The 25,073-nt window shown below is 44.6% G+C and overlaps 1 protein-coding gene across 1 annotated transcript; it reads left to right on the plus strand.

Moving 5' to 3' along the window:
- The first annotated feature begins 821 nt into the window (after positions 1-821).
- Positions 822-24,392, plus strand: LOC142576297 (uncharacterized). The gene is made up of 5 exons (XM_075686355.1): positions 822-899; positions 4,031-4,148; positions 18,204-18,298; positions 19,842-20,061; positions 24,274-24,392. Exons 2-5 carry the CDS (start codon positions 4,112-4,114, stop codon positions 24,372-24,374), a joined length of 453 nt encoding a protein of 150 aa, XP_075542470.1. The 5' UTR covers positions 822-899; positions 4,031-4,111; the 3' UTR covers positions 24,375-24,392.
- Positions 24,393-25,073: the final 681 nt, after the last annotated feature.

A 25,073-nucleotide genomic window follows, 5' to 3' on the forward strand; every position in this document is an offset into this window, starting at 1 on the left:
TACTAATCAGCCATATTAGGCCTGGAGAACGCCTTTTAGGTAAAATAAGAAAATTTCTTAGACGTCAATTTTATTTAAACATCTCTGCAAAACTGCCGCAACACGACATTGATTCTGATTGCCTCGGTAGGCATGGCAACAGCTCCAGAGCAACGAAAACACTCGCATACGTGCATGCACTCACGCATACACACACCAAACAAGGGACCCCCTTTGTGCGATAGGGAGGGAAGGAAGGGTGGTTGTCCTCTTTTGGCATTTGTTGCGAGTGCATGCATGCATGCATTTGTGTGTGTGTGTGTGTGTGTGTGTGTGTGTGCGCGCGCTCTAGAGCGGTTACCAAAACTTTATGAAAGTGTGGTTAAGTAATTTTCTTTTTTTAGCTCATTTGATAACATGGAAATACTATTGTTAGCACAGGTGCCTTTAACAACAAACACTTGGTTGCGCTATTGTTGAAAGATATTGATTATTTTTTTTATCTCAGTGGCATTTCGTTGGGCAGCTAATATCTACATGCATTAATGAAATACTTCTTTAAATAATCATATCATAAGAAACCGACGAACAAAGACAGCATAAGGGAAATTACTTGTACTTATTAAATGAATTAAACAAATGATTAATTATTGGAAATGAAAGTGGATGAAGAATCACCTGGTTGCATATGGGATACAAACCCACAACCTTGCATTACGTATGCAATCCTCTTACCAAATGGTCTCTTTGTTGGCTTCTTGTGATATGACTAACAAAAATTGGGCATCTCGGTTTCCTTTCTTCTTCAAATATTGGCATCTACCATTTCCTTAACAGGGAACCCATCACAACTGGAAAAAAAGAGAGCACGTCTCGTGTCGGAGTCTACTGCAGCATTACCTGATGTGCCAACAGAAAATGTGCGTATGCCATTTTTTCATATTTCGCGGGCTTTCACTGGAACGCGGAAAAAAGGAGCACATGAGATATATAGTGTTGGAAACAATTTATTGAGAGGTTTCTCAAGGTGCTCTACAACTTAGCATATCACACTTGGCATCTGCAGCCAATACTTAAAAAGTTGAATAATTAAACATAACTAATCCATTAGTTCAGGAGAAAACTAAAAATAGCCTGAGTAAGTCTAGGCCAGTGCCAACATTATGCATTCGATTAAACTCGCGTCCAGAGTGCCTTTCATTTTTAAAACTTTGGCTCAGGTTATGTGGGACAACCTGTATATATAGTACAGGAGGGAGATTGAAAGGTTAGATGACATAGCTGGCTGTTCTTTACACTATTACCAAAAAAGATGTTTGTAAATTAAAAAAAAGTAATCGTCATTTATGGCTGGTTGCGAATAAGCTCATTATGTAAGCTAGGTTGGTACTTAACCAGACTTATTTAGTCAAGACAAGCACGGGCTGGTTTTTGTAGCAATGCCTTTTCCCATGGAGGAAAGAAACAAAATAGAAGAGGCCTTGACGTCACATTTTTGAAGCCGGAAATACAGCCACGTTGGTGTGCCATCTCACTTTGTGCCTCCAATCAGCTCGCCGAAGCAGTTAGGCACAAGCTTTGAACTTTCATTGCTACGAGCTGCCAGAAGTGTGGGCTGCTGACGTGCATCAGAACAAAGCCTATGAAACTTTTGTAACAGTTTTAGTGAAGCCGTCGCGATCCTGTGCTCTTCCGTGGCACATTGAAGAAGATGATGAAGGCCTGCACTTTGATTACTTGAGTGTGTCTGTTGCTGACTGACACTTGCACTCACAGACCCAAAACATTTTCAAGCTTACACACCTCGCTCCGAGGTCAGCTTGTCTCGTGAACATAATGTGTTGCGAGAAAGACACAGGTAGAAAAAAACTTATCTCGCTTTTCAGAGGCCTAGAGCAGCAGCAAGAGCTTCTGGAGCATGGTTGCTATGGCAATGTTTACGTTTGGGTACCATTCCCATTGCTGCATTGCGAAAAACAGCATGCGATTTCTGCCACACTTCCTCCAACACAGACTGTGTTGGCCAGCGCCTCTCCCACGCTTTCCTTCCTCCATACCTTTTCCCGATGACATTGCCTTTCAGTGCTTTTTGCCTTTGTGAGTGGTCAAGCGAGGCTATGTACCGGGCGGAGCATTGAAAGAGGCCACTCATAAACGCGATATGCACTAAAGACATTGGCATCGAGAAAAGGCGTCGTTACAAAATACCGGCCATGCTCGTCACTTCTTTCTGTATAAGTAAATACAAGGGTTGATCCAGGAGTAAGGTTCCCATCAATTTTAGAAATGGACAACATTGTTCATTCTCATAGAAATTTACATCATTGGAAAGATCAAACCTTGCTCTATTTTGCTACATAATCGCCATGTTTTTCTATGCATTTTTGTAGACTGGTCCAATTTCTATATCCCAATGTCGTAGAACTCTGCCACCAACCCGTTGAAGAAGCGTTTCACCTCTTTGACTTCATCGTCGCTCCGGAAGCATTTCCTACTCAAATGTTCCTTTAACTTAGGGGACAAGTGATAATCACTAGGTGTGAGGCCTGAACTGTATGGTGGGTGAGGCATGACAGTCAAACCAAACTTTGTCAAAAGTTCCTGGGTTTGGCGGGAGACGTGAGGTGGGGTGTTGCCGTGATGCAGCATTGCACCGGCTGCCAGTCATCCTCGCAGGCAGTTCTGGATAGCTTGCCCTAGTCTTCTTAGTGTTGTACAATAACTGTCTGAGTTGATTGTTGTCCCACGTTCCATGAAATCGTTCAGCACTATCCCCTTATGATCCCAAAAAACACTGGTCTTGACTTTGCCAGCAGAAGGAGTTTGTTTGAACTTTTTTGCAACTGGTGACTGGATGACACCAGTATTTGGATTTTTGTTTCATTTCGGGAGTGAAATGCACCCACATTTTGTCTCCTGTAACAATGGAGTCCAACCACCCTTCGTTATCTTGACACTGTTGAAGAAATTGGCGAGCACAGTCAAGGGGTTTCTCCTTGCGCTCTGATGTCAATAGCCACGGTACCCATCGAGCACAGCACTCGTGATACCCCAATTTCTCAGTCAAAGCTTTTTCCACTGTACCATAAGAACTCCCAGGAATCTGAGCAACAAGTTCACGGACGGTCATCCTCCTGTTTTGAAGCACTTCGCGTTGGACCATCTCAATAACCACCTTCGAAACTGACGGTCTTCCGATTCCGTTCTTCATTGCGGACTTCTTTCTGACCGGCACTAAACTGCCTGCCCCACTTGCGGATGTGTTTGGACATACACTTGTCACCATACACCTCTGTCAACTGACAATGAATATCCATGGGTGGAGTTCCTTTGGCGTGCAAAAAGCGAATTATGGAATGAATCTCGCACTTGGCGGGATCAACAATGAGAACCTCCATATCGTACGGCTGCTGAGCCAAGAATGAGCGGTGCAGCGAAGCGCGGCTGGGGGGAATCGAGAGTGGGGGAACAGCCGCATGCATCAGTGTGGCCGGATTTCGCCTCGCACCTTCCTGTGTGGCTGGAGCTCTTTAGGAACCTTATTTCTGGATCAACCCTTGTACAAATAAAAATTCGCTCAAGTATGTACAGGACCTGACACAGCATACGCAAGGGATCATTGTCTTTTTTTTAGATATTTAAATAATAAGTAAGGTTGCCATTGAAACTGTGTGAAACGGTTGGTTGCCATTGAAACGGTCTGGAGTAAACAAAAAAAGAATTGGGACATCCTAACATTGACATATTATTCATCAAACAACCATGCAGGCTAACCAATCACTGGTTGTCCAGTTTTAGGCTTTGAATAACTTGTGAATCAAGCAACCGAATAACTGGTATTGCCAAAGGCCTGATTTGATGGTGCTTCAGTAGTTTGTCAACTACCATTGGCAAGATTGAATTAAGTGGTGTTTGTAAAAGGTTTCATGTGGATAACTTCAAAGAAAGTCTGTGAAAATGCACTGCCCGCAGATAATTTTTGTGTGCGTGCTGCCGCTAAACCAATTGTTCCTTCTGTCTTTAAAAAATAGATGCTTTTTCTTAATTTCAGATCAACCCATGCAGCACCTGTGCTTTTCAAATAAAGGCACTGCAAGAAGAGAACAAAGAATTAAAAGATGAAGTGGAGCGGATGAAGCGGGTGGCAGAAGAGCATGATTACATTTCTGGTAAAAAGCCTTTCAACATATGTTGCCATAACATTACACCCTAGGGAACGTTTACACCCTTTGGAGTGCCCCTTCTGCCACACAACAACATGTTTCATGAAATTGATTTTTTTCTTATTTTGAAGGGTCCCCAACTTCTTTAAAAGCAATGGCAAGTGGTCAAGCACCAAGGTTGGGACAGCTGCCATGGGGTGACTGTATACACTCTAAGAAAAGCTTACACCCTTCGGAGTGCCCCTTCTGCCACACAACAATAATCGTCATCTGCCTTGATGCGTTTCTTCCTTTTTTGTAAACGCCGCGCCCGCTACTTTCCTGTCGGGAAGGCTATCATGCTGATAACACGCATGCCGTTTGTTACTGGAAAGTACCGGGCTCGCAGCGTTAAAGGAAGGAAACACATCAACGCAGATGATTATTATTATGCGGCAGAAGGGGCACTCCAAAAGGTGTAAACTTTTCTTACAGTGTATACAGTCACCCCATGGCAGCTGTCCTAACCTTGGTGCTTAACCACTTGCCATTGCTTTTAAAGAAGTTGGAGACCCTTCAAAATAAGAAAAAAATTAATTTCATGAAACATGTTTTTCAACGAAAAGGTTTTTACTTCCGTTATTACCATGTGAATTTGGTCCTAAAGTGCCAAACTATATGTCATAAAAGGCGCTGGCAAACCGGCCGTGGTTGCTCAGTGGCTATTAAGCTGCTGAGCACGAGGTCGCAGGATCGAATCCCGGCCACAGCGGCCGCATTTCGATGGGGGCAAAATGCGAAAACACCCGTGTGCTTAGATATAGGTGCACGTTAAAGAACCCCAGGTGGTCGAGATTTCCGGAATCCTCCACTACGGCGTGCCTCATAATCAGAAAGTGATTTTCGCACGTAAAACCCCATAATTTTTTTAGGGCGCTGGCAAGAACACTTTTTCTTTGTTGTGAGAGCACACCAAAATTTTTCAGGATAGTGAAGAGAAAGAAGCTTTACACCGTAATGCATTCGCTGATTATCTTTCATTTATAGAATTTTTTATAAGCCATCAAAAGGCATTAAAATGGTGTGTATTTATTATTTTTTCCTGCAAAAGCTTAAAGCTTGCATCAGTCAAGTGGTCAGGACCTGTACAGTGCAAAAAAAAAAATAGGCTTGGATGAAATATGGTACAACAGTGCACACAGGTGACGACCACTCAAGAGAGCTGTAACGGTCTGCTAATTTAACAATGAATGGGACAAAAAATATGCAAAACACTGCCTCATGTGATAGCTCATTGCATTGTTAATAAACTGAAAAGCTTTAATAGAATAATTTTTTGTTTAAATGGGGAAAAAAGAATTTTCAAGTGCTCTTCAACCGGTCTCGAAATTTACAATACATCTCATCACTTCAAGAAGCCTCTTGAATGAATGAATGAATGTGTGGGTTTTATTGGCGCAAGGGCCAGGTATGGCCAAAGAGCGCCATGCAAGTGTTAGTGATTTCGCAGTGGAGTTGTGAATTCTGTGAAGTTGATGTGACGTGGCTGTAAAGGGGCCTAAAATATAGTCGCTGTGAAGTGCGTAAAATGTACGTTTAATAAAATTATGGCGGTGACAAATGACGTGTACTATGAGCATTAAGGTGCATTGTAAAATAATGATACGATATAAAATAACGCATAGGTTTCTAAAATTAACTAGAGCACCATGGCCTCGTTAGAGCCCTTGAGACACAAGGGCCTGGAGGCAGGTGCTATATAAAACAACTATCATAGCGGCATCCTCTGGAGAGAGGATGCGCTACGAATTTATTGGGCTCATAACATGTAGGACAGCCTCATTTAAAAAATTGAGGACTGCTTTGGTGTTGAAAAATGGTTCTTTACCAAAAAACATAGCTGGGTGAAGAGGTATGCAATAACGATATGCAAGAGGAAAATGCTTCTTTCTTTCAGGTTCAGCTTTGCGACACTCCAAGAGGACGTGGAGGACGGTCAGCCTCTCACCACATCGACCACAGGTTGGCGGTTCACTTCCAGTAAGCAGAAAATTGTGTGTACCAAATGTGTGCCCTATTCTGAGGCGGCAGAATAAGACATCTGTTCGCCGTGATTTTGTTGGAGAGGGCCAAAAACCTAGCTGTGGCTTTATAACGTGAAGTTTATTGTTTATTTCTGCGTTCCACATGCGTTGCCAGTATTGTCGCAGTTTCTTACGCAAGAAAGGCTTCAGATCTGTCACCGGGACAGCAGCTGCAGAAAAAGTGTTTAGTGATGTGAGTGATGTGGCCATTTTATCAGCCAGTACATTACCCTCGATGCCTCTATGGCCAGGTACCCAGCATATTACTACATGTATATGTGATATATAAATACTGCATAAGAGGGAGTAAAGTTCAATGAATACAGGATTTTTAAGCTTTTGTAATGAAATTAACGCTTTTACGAGACTTAGCGAGTCCGTGTATACAATTGCTCTGTCGAGATATAATTTCTGTATATGTCTTACTGCAGACAGTACTGCATAAGCTTCTGCAGTGAAGATACTTGTTTGCGGGTTCAGTAAGTCAGATATAGAAAGAGAGGGACCAACAGCAGCATAAGATACACCAGCATGTGATTTAGACGCGTCTGTGTAGAATTCGGAGCACCTGTACTTCGATTGAAGTTCGCGGAAATGCATAGCGATTTCGATGTCGGGTGCGTGTTTTGTGACCTCTACAAAGGATACGTCACAGTCTATCACCTGCCACCCCCAGGGCGGTAATAGCTTAGTTGGAGGCATTAGTCGATGTTCAAGAACAGGGACATCCATTTCCGTGCTAAGTTCTCTTGCACGCAGTGAGAAAGGAAGTCTCATGGAGGGTTTATTATGAAAAAGTGTTTGACACGTTAAGTCGTTAACAGTTTTGAAACACGGATGTTCTTTATTGGAGCGCACATTGAGAAAATAGCTAAAGCTGATGTACGTTCTCTGAAAATGTAGTGACCATTCGTCTGACTCAGCATATAGACTTTCCACCGGGCTTGTTCTAAATGCGCCAGTGGCCAGGCGGATACCCAGATGATGAACGGGGTCTAACATTTTTAGCGCACTCGGTGCAGCAGAGTGATATACTACGGCACCATAATCTAATCGTGATCTAACTAGGCTCCTGTAAAGATTTAGGAGGCATCTCCTGTCGCTACCCCATGTAGTGTGGGATAGAACTTTAAGTAAGTTCATGGTTTTTAGACATTTTTCTTTAAGATATTTTATGTATGAAATGAAAGTGAGCCTGGAGTCGAGAATAACACCTAGAAATTTGTGCTCTTTCTTGAAGGGAATTTGTTGTCCACCCAGTTCTACACAGGGATCAGGTACCAGGCCTCTCTTTCTTGTGAAGAGAACACAAGAGCTTTTGTGCGGGTTGATTTTAAATCCATTTTGGTCTGCCCACTTGGACACCTTGTTTAGGCCCTGCTGTACCTGTCTTTCACACACAGTAAGGTTGCAAGATTTGTAACCTATCTGTATATCATCTACGTAGACGGAATAAAAAATGGCCGCTGGCAGTGAACGACGAAGTGTGTTCATTTTAACGATAAACAGAGTGCAACTGAGTACTCCTCCCTGGGGTACACCTGTTTCCTGTATAAAAGGTCGCGACAATACGTTGCCGACTTTCACGCGGAAGCTACGATCCAACAAATAGCTTTCAATTATGTTCAGCATGTTTCCACGGATGCCCATCTCCGACAGGTCTCGCAACATCCCGTAACGCCATGCCGTGTCATACGCTTTTTCCATGTCAAGGAATACCGATAGAAAATACTGCCCATGTACAAATGCATCGCGGATATTTCCTTCAATGCGCACCAGATGATCGGTTGTCGACCGCCCTTCTCTGAATCCACACTGATGAGGATCGAGCATAATGTTGAGCTCAAGGAAATGTATAAGTCTACGATTTATCATTTTTTCAAAAAGCTTACACAGACAATTAGTTAGAGCTATTGGACGATAACTTGATGCTAGAGAAGGGTCTTTTCCCTGTTTTAGAACAGGAACTACAATCGCTTCTTTCCATGTGGATGGGAGATATCCTGAAGCCCAAATAGTATTGAAAAGTGTAAGAAGTGTAACTTGTGCGTCAGTATGTATGTTTCTGATCATGTCATACATGACTCTGTCAGGTCCCGGTGCAGTGCTTTTACATGTGTTCAAGGCAGCTCTCAACTCGGCAATACCGAAAGGCCGGTTATACGGTTCATTCTCCTTGGACTTTCGTATGATTGGCTTACGTTCTACTATTTCTTTATGTTTAAGAAAGGATTGGGAATAGTGCGTTGAGCTCGACACTTGCTCAAAGTGCTCCCCAAGTGAGTCTGCCTGATCTTGCAGTGTATCGCCCTGTGTATTTACCAGAGGGAGTGAATATGTTTGTCGCCCTCTAATTCTATTTACCTTGTTCCATACTTTCGCCTCATCTGTATAAGAGTTTATACTCGATAAAAACTTCTCCCAACTTTCTCTTCTAGCCTGTCGGCGGGTTCTTCTGCCTTGGGACTTTATTTTCTTAAAGTTGACAAGATTTTCTGCAGTGGGGGAAGCGCGTAGCAACCCCCACGCTTTGTTCTGATTCTTACGTGCTATTCTGCATTCATCATTCCACCACGGGACATGCCGTTTGCATGCCGAACCACTTACTTCACGTATGCATTTAGATGCGGCATCTATTATGAAGGCTGTGAAGTACTCTACAGCAGCATCGATTTCTAAAGAAGACATGTCATCCCATGATATACTAGTTAAGTTTCGGAATTTCTTCCAGTCTGCTGTGTCAACCTTCCACCTAGGAGCCTGTGGTGGATATTCATTTTCTTTAAGTGTTCTTAATAGTATGGGGAAGTGATCGCTTCCGTAGGGATTGTTCGTAACTTCCCATTCGAGTTCAGGCAGTATGGACGGGGAAACTATGCTCAGATCGATTGAAGAAAAGGTATTGTTTGCAAGACAGTAATAAGTGGGTTCTTTCTTATTTAAAATGCACGCACCAGAAGAGAAAAGGAATTGTTCGACAAGACGTCCTCGCGCATCTATACGAGAGTCGCCCCACAGGGAGCTGTGCGCATTGAAATCGCCAAGAACAGCATAAGGTTCTGGCAATTGGTCTATAAGCGATTGGAATTCATGAATGAATGTTTGGTTGTTATTGGCGCAAGGGCCAGGTATGGCCAAAGAGCGCCAAGCCAGTGTTGATGAATTCGCAATGTAGTTATAAGTTCAGTGAGGTTCATGAAACGTGGCTGTAAAGGGGCCTTAAAAAAAAATCGCTCTAGAGTGCGTAAAAACTATCTGTTACAAAATTATGTCGATGATAATGACATGTTCTATGTGCAATAAAATCCGTCGTGAGAGAATGATGCATTATAAAAGATATGTGAGATGTTAAAATAACCTGGAGCACTACTGCCTCGCCAGAGCCCTTGAAACACAAGAGCCTGGAGGCCTGTGCTATACAGTATGACTATCACAGCGGCATCCTCTCTAGAGAGGAAGCGCTACGAATGTATGGGACTAATAACGTGTAGTACAACATCTCTGAGGAAACCTAGGACTGTTTCTGTGTTAAAAAGCGGTTCCGGACCGAGAAACATTACAGGATGAAGAGGAATGTGTTGATGGTATGCTAAAGAAAAATGTCTCCTTCTCTCAGATTCGGCTTTCCGACACTCCAGGAGGACGTGGAGCACGGTCAGCCTCTCTCCGCATCTGCCACAGGTTGGAGGGTCATTTCCGGTGAGTAAAAAGTTATGGGTGCCAAATGTGTGTCCTATTCTAAGACGACAGAATAGGACATCTGTCCGACGTGATTTTATTGCAGAAGGCCAGAAACCTAATTGTGGCTTTATTATGTGGAGCTTATTATTTGTTTCCCTGTCCCACAAGCTTTGCCAGTAGTTTCGCAGTTTCCTGCGCAAGAAGGGCCTCAGATCTGTAACAGGGACTGCAGCGGTAGGATTTACAGAATACGATGCAATTGATGCGGCCATCTGGTCCGCCAGAACATTGCCTTCGATGCCCCTATGACCCGGCACCCAGCATATGATGATATGCTGGTTACATATATACGCTTTACATAAGACGGAATATAGTTCATTGATTACTGGATTTTTGTGCTTACAAAATGACATCAAAGCCTTCACAGCGCTTAGGGAGTCCGTATATATAACAGATTTTTTTATTTTTGTTTTCCTTATATGCTTTACAGCCGACAGTAGTGCGTAGGCCTCAGCCGTGAATATGCTTGTTTCCGGATGCAGTGCATCGGATTCCGAGAAGGATGGGCCGACGGCTGCATAGGACACCCCCTCGCGTGACTTCGATGCGTCTGTGTAGAACTCCGTGCAGGAGTACTTGTACTGGAGTTCCAGGAAATGCATTCGAATTTCGATATCTGGGGCTTCCTTTGTAACTTGCAGGAAAGATATATCACACTGTACTAGCTGCCACTCCCAAGGAGGTAGCAGCTTGGCTGGATGCATTAGGCGAAACTCGAGGAGTGGAACATGCATTTCATCACTAAGCTCCCTCACACGCAGCGAGAAAGGCTGTTTTACAGAGGGTCGATTGCGAAAGAGTGTAGCATATGTCATGTCATTAATGATATTAAAACAGGGATGTTGTGGATTTGAGTGGACTTTCAGAAAATATGTTTGGCTGATGTATGTTCTTTGAAGATGAAGTGACCACTCATTTGATTCTACATATAAACTTTGTATGGGACTCGTTCTGAAAGCGCCAATGGCCAGTCTAATTCCTAAATGGTGAACCGGATCCAGCATCTTTAGCGCGCTCGGGGATGCAGAATGATAAATCACGGCACCGTAGTCCAATCGTGATCGAATGAGGCTTTTGTGAAGATTCATCAAACATTTTCTGTCGCTGCCCCATGCAGTATGGGATAAAATTTTCAGTAAGTTCATTGTTTTTAAGCATTTCACCTTGAGATATTTTATGTGTGGAATAAATGTTAGTTTAGAGTCAAGGAAAATACCTAAGAACTTGTGCTCTTTGTTCACAGGGATTTGCTGGCCATACATTTGGATATTGGGATCTGCAAAGAGGCCTCTCTTTCTTGTGAAAAGCACACAGGAACTTTTGTTCGGGTTCACTTTAAATCCGTTTTCGTCTGCCCATTTAGATACTTTGTTCAAGCCCTGTTGTACTTGCCTCTCACACACTGCAAGGTTGCAGGATTTGAAGCCTATTTGTACATCATCTACGTAAACAGAATAAAAAATGGCTGGCGGTAAAGAAGCACGAAGGCTGTTCATTTTCACGATAAAGAGTGTGCAGCTAAGCACACCTCCTTGAGGTACACCATTTTCTTGTATGAAAGGTCGCGACAGTACATTGCCGAGTTTCACGTGGAAGATACGTTTGGACAGATAGCTTTCTATTATGTTTAGCATATTTCCACGGATGCCCATCCCCGACAAGTCTCGCAAGATCCCGTATCGCCACGTCGTGTCGTACGCCTTCTCCATATCGAGGAATATCGATAAGAAGAACTGTTTATGTACAAATGCATCGCGGATATTTCCTTCAATGCGTACAAGATGATCTGCTGTGGACCGCCCTTCTCTAAAGCCACACTGATAGGGATCAAGCATATTGTTCAGTTCAAGGAAGTGTATTAGTCTACGATTAATCATTTTTTCGAAGAGCTTACAAAGACAACTTGTTAGAGCTATCGGGCGATAACTTGCTGCCAAGGAAGGGTCTTTACCCAGCTTCAAGACGGGAATAACAATAGCTTCCTTCCATGAGGATGGGAGGTATCCGGCAGCCCAGATAGAGTTGAAAAGTGCCAGAAGTGTCATTTGTGTGTCTTCGTGCAAGTTCTTAATCATGTCATAGATGATTCTGTCAGCTCCCGGTGCAGAGCTTCTACATGTGCTCAATGCAGCTTTAAGCTCGGCAATATTAAAAGGACGGTTATATGGTTCATCTGGACGGCATTTGCGATCAAGTGTCTTAAGTTCAGCTAATTGTTTATATTTGAGGAATGATTTTGTGTAATGTGTGGAGCTTGATACTTGTTCGAAGTGTTCGCCCAGAGCGTTCGCCTGGTCCTCCAAGGTAGTCCCTTGGTCGTCCACTAAGGGCAGAGGGTGGATTTGTTGCCCCTTTATCTTCCGTACGCCATTCCATACTTTGGACTCTTGGGTGTAGGAAGTGATGCCCGAGAGAAACCTCTCCCAGCTAGCCCTCCTTGCCTGTCTCCGTATGCGCCTTCCTTGTGACTTTGCGAGCTTAAATTCTATGAGGTTTTCTGCTGTCGGGGAGCGACGCAGCAAACCCCACGCTTTGTTTTGTTTCTTTCGTGCCAGTCTGCACTGTTCATTCCACCAGGGTACCCGTCTTTTACAAGAGAGACCTTGTGTTTGGGGAATGAACTTTTCAGCTGCGTCGAATATAAAAGAAGTAAAATATGCTACAGCATTGTCTATGTTAAAATCAGTGATAAAATCTCGTGATAGGTAAGTTGCTTCCTTAAAATCATTCCATTTGGCGGAGGCTAGTTTCCATCGGGGTGTATGTAGGGGACATTCATATTGAGGCATTGATTTTAACATTACAGGGAAGTGGTCACTTCCATATGGATTTTTTATTACATGCCATTGCAAGTCCGGGTAAATTGAAGCCGAGCCAATAGACAGGTCTATTGATGAATATGAATTATTGTAGATATTATAATAAGTTGGCTCCTTCTTGTTGAAGAGGCATGAACCGGAGTTCACCAGAAAGTTTTCAATGAAACGACCTCTCGCGTCACATCGCGAGTCCCCCCACATGGTGTGGTGTGCATTAAAATCACCTGCGAGTATGTAAGGGTGCGGAAGCTGGTCAATTAGTTTATAAAAATCACTTTTTTCCAGATGAAAGTTAGGGGGTATGTATATGCAACATACAGTGATCAATTTATTAAAAAGAATTGCCCGAATTGACACTGCCTCAAGGGGCGTCTGAAGGGCGACCTGGTGACAAGCTACGGACTTGTCTACAACTATTGCCACACCGCCAGACGAGGTATTCGCCTCGTTGCGGTCTTTACGGTAGATGGCGTATTGACAAAGAAAGTTTGTTTGTGTGCATTTAAGATGTGTCTCCTGAACACACAGCACCTTTGGGTTATGTTCGTGTAAGAGTTCTTTAATGTCATCGAGGTTGTGGATAAGACCTCTAACGTTCCAGTGTATTATTTGTGTAGCCATATTGTTCGTGTTTTTATGCTGTGTGTCAAGAGGAGTCAAGTTAGAGAAATGTCTTACGGAGCCTTTTCAGGCCCCGTGATTATGGTACGGGTTTTGTCTTTTTTGGATCGGTCGCGAGACTCGCGCCGCTCCCGAGGCGCTGGATGCGCCTTCTGGCTCGGGGTAGTGTCCATCGACTCTTGGGAGCCGCTAGACTTCCGCTCAAACAAGCGGGGTGTTTTCACGTTAGGCCTTGCCTCGAAAAGCATGGCCTTGGAGGCCACCAACCCAGAGGTCGATGGACCCGCCTTCAGAGATGGCGCAGCAGAGCCGGCTGCTGTCGCCTGGGGGGCTGGTGGTTCTGCCGCGGCCACATTCTTTGTGGTCCGGGCCGAAGCCGGAGTCAGTTGCGGCGTTGCCCCCTTACGCGCCGCAGCAGCATACCCTGCGGTATGAAGAAAGGAAATGCGCTTTCGCGCTTCCTGGAAGGAAATGTTCTCTTTTACTTTTAGGGTAATTATTTCTTTTTCTTTCTGCCATGTAGGGCACGCTCTAGAGAAAGCTGCATGTCCACCGCCACAGTTGGGACAGTGGAGCGCGTCATTACAATTATCTGAAAGGTGATCCTGGACACCGCACTTTGCGCAGGTTTGTCGGCCCCGGCAACTTTGTGAGCCGTGGCCATATCTCTGACACTTGAAACATCTCCGAGGGTTCGGGATGTATGGTCGGACTCGAACTTTAGTATAGCCTGTTTCTAATGTTTCTGGTAGCACACTGGAAGCAAAGGTAACGATCAGATGTTTAGTTGGAATTTCTTTGTTTTCCCGTTTGATTATAATTCTCTTTACCATGGTGACGTTCTGTTCCTTCCAACCTTCTAGAAGTTCTTCCTCGCTCAGATACAGCAGGTCGTCGTCGGAAATTACTCCTTTGCTTGTATTCATGGATCGATGTGGAGTCACTGTTACCTTTACATTACCGAAGGAGACCAGATTTGGGAGCTTGTCATGCTGTTGTTTATCACGCACCTCAAGCAGGAGGTCACCGCTAGCCATTTTTGTGACTTTGTAGCCTGGGCCAACTGAGTCAGTGAGACATTTCGCAACCGTGAACGGCGAAATCATTCTAACTGTCTTTTCAGGATTTTCACTGTGAATAACGTGAAACCGTGGGAACGTTTGCTTAGGTTGACAAGAAAACAGCAACTTTTCTTCGGTGCGTCCTCTTTTGTTAAGAGGCCGATCAGACAGACGGGGGAAGGATGATAAATCCATACATATTTATTTTATTTCGGCAGCCATGCCAGCCACCCACCATCGAGCCCAACATGGGGACGCTACAAGACCCGAAGGAAACGCAGACGCCAGCTGTACACAGCCGCTATAACCTAATATAATAGACCCAAGGTTGGATAAACTACACCAGGTTAACCCTCGCCACCTGGAAGTCTGGAAGTAAGAAGAAGCGAAGAGAAGACAGGAAAGATTGAAAGTGAGAGAGAAAGACGAAGATTGAAGAGAAGGACAGGAAAAGGTGACTGCCGATTTCCTCCAGGTGGGTCAGCCTGGAGGTGCCGTCTACGTGAAGCCGAGGCCAAAGGGGTGTGTTGCCGCCGCCGAGGGGCCGTAAAGGTCCAAACACCCGGCATTGGCTCAACCCCCAGGATCCCCTTTTCCCCGGACACGGCTAAGCCGCGCACGGCTACACGCGGGAGGGTCAAACCCTCGTGTGCTCGGGTACGTGGTGTCGCAACGCACCAAACGCCTGCTTGCGCAGACGCCCCTGCGGGGATTGGAATTCATGTTTCGTTAACTTGTAGTGTGGGGGTATGTAAAGCGAGCAAATGGTGACGAGTTTATTGAGAAAAACAGCTCGAACCGCCACTGCTTCAAGGGGCGTTTGTAGCTGTAAACGCTGACAGGAAATACTTTTATGAATAAGAATGGCAACACCGCCTGATGATACGACAGCATCATCGCGATCTTTGCGGAACTTGACATACGGTCGGAGAAAGTTTGTGTGTTGTGATGTTAAGTGTGTTTCCTGTAGACACAGCACTTTTGGATTGTGTTTTTGGATAAGCTCTTGTAAGTCATCAAGGTTCCTAAGAAGACCTCTGACATTCCATTGAATTATTTGTGTAGCCATATTGGAAATAAATAAGTGCTGTGTCTATGGAAAGGGAGGTGATGCCTTAGGTTACAGAGCTCTTTCGAGGCCCTGTAACAGGGGTTCTGCCCTTTCTGGAGCGTTCGAGGGAGCCTCGCCGCTCCTTAGGCGCTTGATGCGCCTTGAGGATAGGTGTAGTGTCCATTGCCTCTTGTGAGGCGCCGGACACGTGCTCTTGCGAGCGAGAAGTCACCAGGGAGAGTCCCGCCTTGGAGGGCAAGACCCCTGCGCCCACCAGCCCGGAGGTCGATGGGGCTCCCTGGGGGATTTGGCTGCGCCGGCTGTTGCCAGCGCTGGATGGGACCTGGGAGGTTGAGGCAGCCTCGGCTGCGCCCACCTTCGGGGTCGATGGTCCCTTCTCGGTTGGCGGAGCAGCGCTAGCTGCAACCGCCGCGGGGGCAGACGGCGTAACTAGCGACTCACTGACTGTGGGTCGGACAGCCGCCGGAGGCCGTTGTGACGCTGCCCCCTGACGCGCCACTTCGGCAAAGCTTTTCTTTGGCAGGTATGCTACCCGCCTTCGTGCCTCTTTGAACGATATATTCTCTTTTACTTTTATGGTTACAATTTCTTTTTCCTTCTTCCAGGAGGGGCACGACCGTGAGTACGCGGCGTGATCCCCATCACAGTTTACACAGTGTAGAGAGTTCTTACATTCTTCAGTTGGGTGTTCAAGGGCACTGCATTTCGCACATGTTTGGCGGCCTCGGCAGCTCTGCGAGCTGTGGCCAAAACGTTGGCATTTGAAACATCTCAAGGGATTTGGCACATACGGTCTTACACGGAGCTTGATGTACCCGGCCTCGATTGATTCGGGCAGGACACTTGAATTGAAGGTGAGGATTAGGTGCTTGGTCGCAATTTCTTTACCCTCGCGCCTTATTTTGATTCTTTTGACATTTATGACATTTTGTTCGCTGAAGCCCTCCAAGAGTTCAGCCTCACTGAGCTCCAGCAAATCATCATCCGAGACAACGCCGCGGGTGGTATTCATCGTGCGGTGCGGGGTTACTACTACTTGGGTCTCCCCAAATGATACTAGCTGTGGCAGCTTCTCAAATTGCTTCTGGTCGCGGAGCTCCAGGAGGAGGTCACCGCTAGCCATCCTCGACACCTTATATCCTGGGCCAAAAACTTCGGTGAGGGACTTAGATACTAGAAATGGGGAGATTGTTCGTACTTGTTTAGCTGGTTTTTCTGCGTGGATTACATGAAAACGAGGAAAATTGTGGACTTGGCGTCCGAAAAACTGAAAGACTTCTTCGGTGCGCCCTCGTTTCTGAGGGCGATCAGGCAGTTTAGGAAAACCGTTTTCCATAAGTACAGTTGGGTTTTCGGCCGCGATGCCGACCACCCACCATGGAGCCCAACAGGGGGACGTGACAGGAGCTCTTGCTATAGAAACCCTGCCAACGCCAGCCGTACATCGCTGCTATAACCAAATACAGCTTAACCAAGGCTGGCTAGCTACACAAGGTTAACCCTTGCCGCCGAGAAACTAGGAAGTGAGGAGAAGTGATGAGAAGACAGGAAAGATGAAAAAGGCGAGAGAGAAAGACGAAGATTGGAGAGGAGGACAGGAAAAGGCGACTGCCGATTTCCCCCGGGTGGGTCAGTCCGGGGGTGCCGTCTATGTGAAGCCGAGGCCGAAGAGGTGTGTTGCCTCCGCCGGGGGGCCTTAAAGGTCCAAACACCCAGCTTCTGCTCAACCCCCAGGATCCCCTTTTCCCCAGACACGGCTAAGCCGCGCACGGCTACACGCGGGAGGGTCCAACCCTCGTGTGCTCGGGTACGTGGTGTCGCAACACACCAAACGCCTGCTGACGCAGACGCCCCTGCGGGGAAGAAGCCTCTTGGCACCAAAGACAGAGTGCATGGATACAGGCACTCCTGTAGCAATAAAGAGAGGTTAGTCCAAGGTGATGCTTCATTGCTAGGGTGGTTATGACCCTCTTCAGTCAAGCAGAGCTGCTAGATTATATGTGTTTACCCGCAAGTCACTGTCTGCTAATTTCCTGGTTGGTGCCCTTACACAGCATTGGGCACTGCATTGATACCGGCGTGTTTGCTACCTGACTACCTGTGCCAAACTAGTTAGAATTGGGCAGAATGCAATAATTAACAAAAATAATAATTGCATTATATTCTCCTAAATATCAAACAAGTTGGTGTGATTATGCTGCCCAGTACTGTGTAAGGATGACGAGCCGGCAATTAGTAGACAGCGACGTGCTGGTAAATAGATATAATTAGCAGCTCTGCTTGACTGAAGTGGCTCGTACCATCCCAGCACTGAAAGAATCAACATAAAATCTGTTTGCACTACCCTCTACTTATGGCGCAGTAACGCTCGTGTTTAGTACTACAGGCTCAATATATAACGAGATCAAAGGATGAGAGAAAAGCAATAAAATGTGCATGCATCCACTCGCGCGAAGACTTGGAAAGGGACAGCAGAAAGCACCATAAAATGAACAAAGTAGCAAGTGGTCGCTTGTTCATTCTAGGTAACTTGTGCATTTATCCATTTCCAATTTTATTTCACATGCTGCCATGCCTCAGTGGCTGCATTTTGACTGGCAAAACCAAAAGCACCTGTCTGTTGTGATATACTGAAGAACCATAAGTGATTGCTTCCATAATTTTGTAACCAATTTATTTTGCAGAGGCTGCCACATTAGTGAAAAGACTAAAAAGAGTTCTTGGAAAAGTTGAGAACCAAGCCGACCAGACGGCTGGAGCCGTTGTTGCTTGCCCAAAGGTACATATATCTATTGTATCCTCTGTCTTGGCTAACGTCATAAATGCATGAAATGATACTGTCAGAAAAATGAATTTTTGCCCTATCCTTAAACTTGTTCTTTACAAGCACCAAGTCTCTTCAAGTTGTGTTGAAGGCAAGAACATGCACATCGGTATAGCAGTGCATCATCAGCAATTGCTGTTTATTTAAAAAGTGAGGGAGCAGGATGACCTCTCTTTGCTAGGCTGCATTTTTCATGATCAATTTTGTCTGTGAAAGCACACATTAGGATTGACCCCTGAGAAAACTTGTCACTGTCTTCACTGTAATTATGCACTTTTCTTTCTGGCTAGAAACATCACGTATAGTCCTAATATAATATGTGCTGTGTAGCATCCATGTCTGAACCTATACTTACTATTGCCAAAAAGCACTCATCCTGTCTTCCTTTCTCATCCGTGTTTTTTAGCACTGTTTGACGAATTTGTGGCAATGAGCTAGCGTTCAAACCTTTTTAAGCCACTGATAACTTACACGATCACCAGAGAGTAACATTAATGTCATGAGACTGCACAATTTCACTTGATACATGTCACTTTGGTGTTCCATGAGAAAAAAAAGTGACCCGATATTGAGGGCTATGGTGGTCATCAGAGTATTATGCACTTGAGCTTTTCCCCTGCCTTTATGCTGTTTGTAGAAATGATAAATGGATATGAAAGTGCCAGAAAAACCAAACTGGCCTCCGGTGGGAGCCGAACCTACAACCTCTGCACTACAAATTGTGCTAGTAGATTCTTGCGTATTTATGTATGTGTAACCCTCGGAGTGTTAGCCAGTGCTACTTAGGCCAATCCATTGGATGTGGACCATCCTTTTGGCCAATGCCGACGCATAGTACATGAACTTTATGAGTAGGCAGCTGACCAATAAACTTGTGTGCTACTTGAAGACATCAAACCTGCCTGATTCAAGACCTTCACTATGAAATTAACGGCAAAGAGCACTGAGGGGCCTGATTTTGTTAAACACAGTCATGTGAAACCAACAGATAAGCCAAGGAAAGCATAGGGAAAGTTATTTGTATTTTTTTATTTAAGTGTAGAAATGATAAAGCAAAATGATTCTGGATGAAAACAACTTGCTGCTGCAAGTCATGTCAGTAACTGCTGCAGATTACCACATTGTTTTTCTCCTTTAAGCTTTGCTATTTGTTCCTAGATATGTCACCCGCAGTGGTTGCTTAGTGGTTATGGTGTTGGGCTGCTAAGCACGAGGTCGCGGGATCAAATCCCGGCCACAGCTACCGCATTTCGATGGGGATGAAATACAAAAGCACCCGTGTACTTAGATTTAGGTGCACGTTAAAGAACCCTAGGTGGTCCAGATTATTCAGGAGTCCCCTGCTACAGCATGCCTCATAATCAGATCGTGGTTTTGGCACGTAAAACAGCACAATTTAATTTTTTTAGATATGTCATTACCAGCAAATTCTAAATCTCTTACTCTGCAAAAGTTAATTGGCTATACAGCTCCCAAATGATTATTTTTATGTTCCCAGGTGGACATTGGGCATGGCGTAAGCGTCGAGCAAGGCACCCTCGACAAACTTTGCCGAGCTTGTGAAAGTGGCCCTGGCAAATTTGCGAGGGCTCTTTTGCGAAATGTCTTCACGGCAGAAGAATTAAGGGGCAAAACACTCCTGGGCGGAAAAAGCAATCTGCACCTCAACCAACCACTAAAAGAGGCCTTGGACCCTGTTCGTGTCCAAGCTGTGATTGGTATGTATGTCAATCCTAATGGTACAACTGCAAATTGCAGTCTATGCGCCAGCATAGGTGGGAAGCCCTCTTGGTGTCTATACGTGGCTGATTTGATTTTTGCAGTTTGGCATGTGTATTGTCTTTGTGCTATCTTCTCAACATTGTTCATTCCTTACATTAATATAAGCAGCAACTGTTCATAGCACATGCTACCTGCTGAAATGCTGCACAAATCATGCCCCAGTGCATGCAAAGACATCTTTCGAATATTTGCACTTTTTCAATTATTGTGGTGTATGGCCGATAAACCTCTGCACGTGTTCTTTAGCTAACTCAGCACGGTAACATTATCAAGGGTGTGAAGCCGTGGCGGTGCATACACTGACAGTGCACAGCCACGCATATCTGCAGTCCTTGCGCATATGTAGTAGAAACGCATTGAATGAAGAGGTCATAGCATTTTCTCCCCTCTGTTTGCAGTGTTGCTACAGTAGGGGCACGGTCATTGAGTGAGATCTGCTCATGTTTGCCTGTGTGTGCACATGTGACATGATGCTTGCTCATTTAATTGATAAGCGAATATTTCCTGCAATTTATATGGCCGGTAAAACTATGAAATTTCTTAGTTAAGATTGTTTGAGCACATTGATCACAGGGACAAGCAAGTAGACGAGTACAAGCGCCTGCTTCAACCAGTGCCTTATTAACAACAGGTGCACAATTTTGTATGAATGTAAATCACGTTCAGAAAATAGTTCTTTTCTTGACAAACAATGCATGCTCACACACTTCACAATTCAACCTGCAATCTTAAAGGGACCCTGAAATGGATTTTGACGATCTTGTACAAATGTAATGAGTTAGGGTTGGCCCTTCTGATCCTTAAATGAAGCATTTAAGCAGTCCGTGTAAACTGTGTAATTTATTATAAGGTTTGAAGTATGTGCATCGCTCCCTATTGCAGTGGCACCAGTCTGAGTTTTCAGCCACCCCTGACTAAGTCACGCACAATGACCATATGACGTCAGTAGGGCAAGCTATCTGATTGGCTGCCAAGGGTGCGCCATTTATAATTTTTCCAACTTTATGGTGCACAAATGTTCACTATAGTTGGAATGTTAGATAATTTGTTTTATAAAAAAATAAATGTAACAGAAAAAGAATGCTCAAGGACCTGAATGCTCCAGAAGTGCTTGAATCTATCACTAGACTCAAGCACTTCTGGCACACAGGAAGTGACATTTGCTTGTGTTACAGTGTACTTCGTGTTGACGCAAGCTGCGTGGTCTGCATTGATCCTAATATGTCATTTCGCAAGCACCATGGTTCGTCATTGCCTTGTGGACTGCAACGTAGCAATCAGCGACATGTCCAGGTGCAACATTGTGTCCTTCTGCAAGGCCAACATGCGAGTGAAGTGGCCGGCATAGTGCAGCCATCTAGTAGTATATTGCTCAGCCAAACGCAGAACTGGTATATCAGTAACGAAGTGTATTTCACTTTGCTGCTGGTGTAAAATTTTGGCAGGAGTGTAATCATGAACATGTTTTTTTAAATGTCTAAAAAGTTTTGCACTTGGTTACAACAATATTAGCTCTTAGTTTGACTGGTTAAGCTCGGCACCACCAGGTAGCTCGACCATACAGAGCGATCAGGCCGCTCACGGATGCCTACGCTAAAGCTCCTTATCACAGCAATAGTAGTATGGAGATGGTTTAGTTTACACCTCCAACTATCTGTCAAAATGTCGAAAGCTTGCCTCAGGTTACTGGAGTACCAGACACGCTTGGTACTGCAACAGAATGCTTGCAACAAATGCTGCTTTGACAGGCGGCTGGCAGAGAGGTTTGAGAGGCTTGGTATGCCGGCTACAAGACAACCGGAAGGAGACGACACGATGTCCCATCACAATGCATAGCCAGTGAAGGCGGAGCTTAGTCTGGTGAATTGGAAAAAAAAGCATGGCTATGGAGGAGGGTAACTTGTAATTGGCCAAAGCTCTCTTAAAGGGCCCCCGAAACGGTTCGGACAAATTTTGTAGACACGTAGGATACCGCTAAAGTTAATCATTCAGACCACAATTTGTGTGAAGCATTGCATATTAAGAGAGCTACGGACGATTACAAGTTACCCTCCTCCATAGCCATGCATTTCCTCCTCAACTCGTTTGCCAAGTGATCGGGGCGATATAAGCTCTGCCTTCGCTGGCTCTGCATCAGGATGGCACATGCCGTCTACTTCCGGTTCTCTATGATCGAGCCTGCACAGCCTCTCCAACCTCTCCACCGGCTGTTTGGTACTCCACCCCAAGCGAGAGCTATTGAAGCAGCATGCATTGTGAGCATTCTGTCGCAGCGCCGAACGTGTCTGGTATTCCGGTAACCACAGGTGAGCTGGGCATTTCGACAGATGGCTGGAGGTATAAACTCAAGCTGATGAAGGAACTTTAGCGTAGACGTACATGAGTGAACTGATTGGTCTGCACGGTCTAGCCACCTGTTGGCGCAGAGCTTAACCAGCCAAACAAAGAGCTAATATTGCTATAACCCAGTGTAAAGCATTTTAAACATTTACACCAGTAGCATAGAAGAATACACTTCGTTACTGCTACTGTGTTTGGTTGAGCTCTGTGCCACAAGGTGACTGCACCATGCAGTTTGCGCTTCTGCTCATCCTGTGAAACGGCAGTCAAACAGCCGGGCCCTGTCTCCATGTGCTTGCATTTATTTGAATACCGGACTCGTGAAATGCTATTGTAGTAGTAATCCTCCTGTGCAAAGTGACGGCTACAAACTCGCACATCCTTTCACCAATTGGATAGCGACAGTCCGATACGCTGCAGCCGCTCCACTTGTCTTCTGCCTTGCAGAGGGACACAATGTTGCAGCTTGACATATTGCCAGTTGCTACGTTTGCAGCCCTCAATGCAACAGAGGCGAATCACGGTTCTCGCGAAAAGACAGACTGACACTGCCCGTGGAGCTCTCGTCAAAATGGAGCATGTTGTAATACAAGCAGACGACACTTGCTGTGTGCCGGAAGTGCTTAAGTGTAGTGAGAAATTGTTCGTGTGCATTCTTTGTTACTTTCTTTTTATAGAAACAAATTAACTAACATTCCTACTATTGCAAACATTTGTTCAACATAAAGTTAGAAAAATTATTGATGAAGCACCCTGGGCAGCCAGTCGGATAGCTCACCCTACTAGCATCATTAGGGCAATTTACATCAAATGGTTAAGGGCAGCTGAATATTCAGTCGCGTGGTGTGCTGTGATCAGCAGCGGTATAAATTTTTGAAACCTTATAATAAATTACGTGCTTTACCCCGAGCACTTAGATGCGTCAATTAATGATCAGAAGGACCTATACTCGAACGGTTCAGTATGTTTGTACAAAATCATCAAACTCGTTTCAGGGTCCCTTTAATGTGAGACTCTTTACACAGCTTGTTGTGCAATGCTTTACTAGACTGTTTCAGGGACCCTTTAAGTGTGCCTTACCAACAAGGCTGCATGTCAACGCCTGTTAGCCTTCATGTAGTTGAGTGATACTTTGGTGTTGCTAGCACTGCTACCACTTTTGGGGGAAATTTCAACTTTCTTTGTCATTGAAATTCGTTTTATCCGATTGCCCGATAATTTGATAAGGTTTACGTGCTCTTTTGGGTAAAAAAATTTGACAGTGGCGAAAATTAAATTTACAAAAAGTGAAATTTTCAGTCAAAAACATTTTTATGCAATGAAGTAAAGGGCTGATTTTACCGGCTTCGTCACACAGGCTTAACTGTACGTGCAAATGAATTATAAAATTCCACTGAATAGCTGCTAACACTCTGACCTGTCTTTATGCATGCCAAAGAGCTTGGCACCAGTACTGAGATGTTTATCTTCATTCTGTCGCACGTTAAAGAACCCCAGGTGGTCGAAATTTCCAGAGTCCTCCACTACGGCGTGCCTCATAATCAGAAAGTGGTTTTGGCACGTAAAACCCCATAATTTTTTCATTCTGTCTCTACTCTTTACAACATCGTGGTGCACACCTGATAACTGCAGACCCTGGCTAAGTACACAACGTATAGCTAAATTACTGTGTGATGAGGGTTTATGACTTCCACTAGCAGTGTGGCTTGCACTTAGACATAGCATAGGACTTCAATGTGTTATTCTTTTACTAGAAAGTCTGAAAATTCTGTATGCATTGGTAATCTTATGCTGTATATCTTTTCCAGACTACACATGCTCCAAATTTCCGTCAGCGAGCCTCGGCTACATAAAGAATAGCCTGTCATCCATGCTTGCGAGGGAGCTGAAGGAACCCGAAGTCCAATAAACTTTTGATATTCTATAAAATGAATGATTCACATGCTTTTTCTTAATCACGAAGTTGTAAGTTTCTTTTCCATGACATTACAGGAAAAGAGGCCTTGCAGTGGAAAACTAAAAAATGCACCTTGAAAATGGCCCAAGGCCAAGCAATGCCTCAGTGGCGAATATCAACATTAGTTAATTTCATGTTGCATTGCACCTTACAATCCATAAATTTAATACTGCATTCCACTTTACAATCCATAAACTTATTGTTGCATTCCACTTTACACTCCATTAACTTATTGTTGCATTCCACTTTACAATCCATGAACTTATTCTTGTATTCCACATTACATTTCATGGAAGTACAATTGTTCGTCCATGGGAATTCCATAGGATATCAAGACAATAATTGGTCAATGAAATTACAATGGTTTCACGGTGGCCACTTTTCAATGCTGGTCAACAAATCTGCAATAGTGGGACAATGATATTTCAACTCAAATTTTGTTGATTGAGCAATAAGACGACAATGGAATATCTACTAAAATTCAACACTAATTTTCATAAGGGATCCTTGAACGAGATATTCTCTTTTACTTTGATCGTTACGATTTCTTTTTCTTTCTTCCAGGAGGGGCACGACCGCGAGTATACGGCGTGCTCCTCGTCACAGTTTACACAGTGGAGAGCGTTCTCACAAGCTTCAGAGGTGTGTTCT

The sequence above is a fragment of the Dermacentor variabilis genome, chromosome 3, assembly GCF_050947875.1.
Source record: "Dermacentor variabilis isolate Ectoservices chromosome 3, ASM5094787v1, whole genome shotgun sequence".
NCBI classification, from domain to species: domain Eukaryota; kingdom Metazoa; phylum Arthropoda; class Arachnida; order Ixodida; family Ixodidae; genus Dermacentor; species Dermacentor variabilis.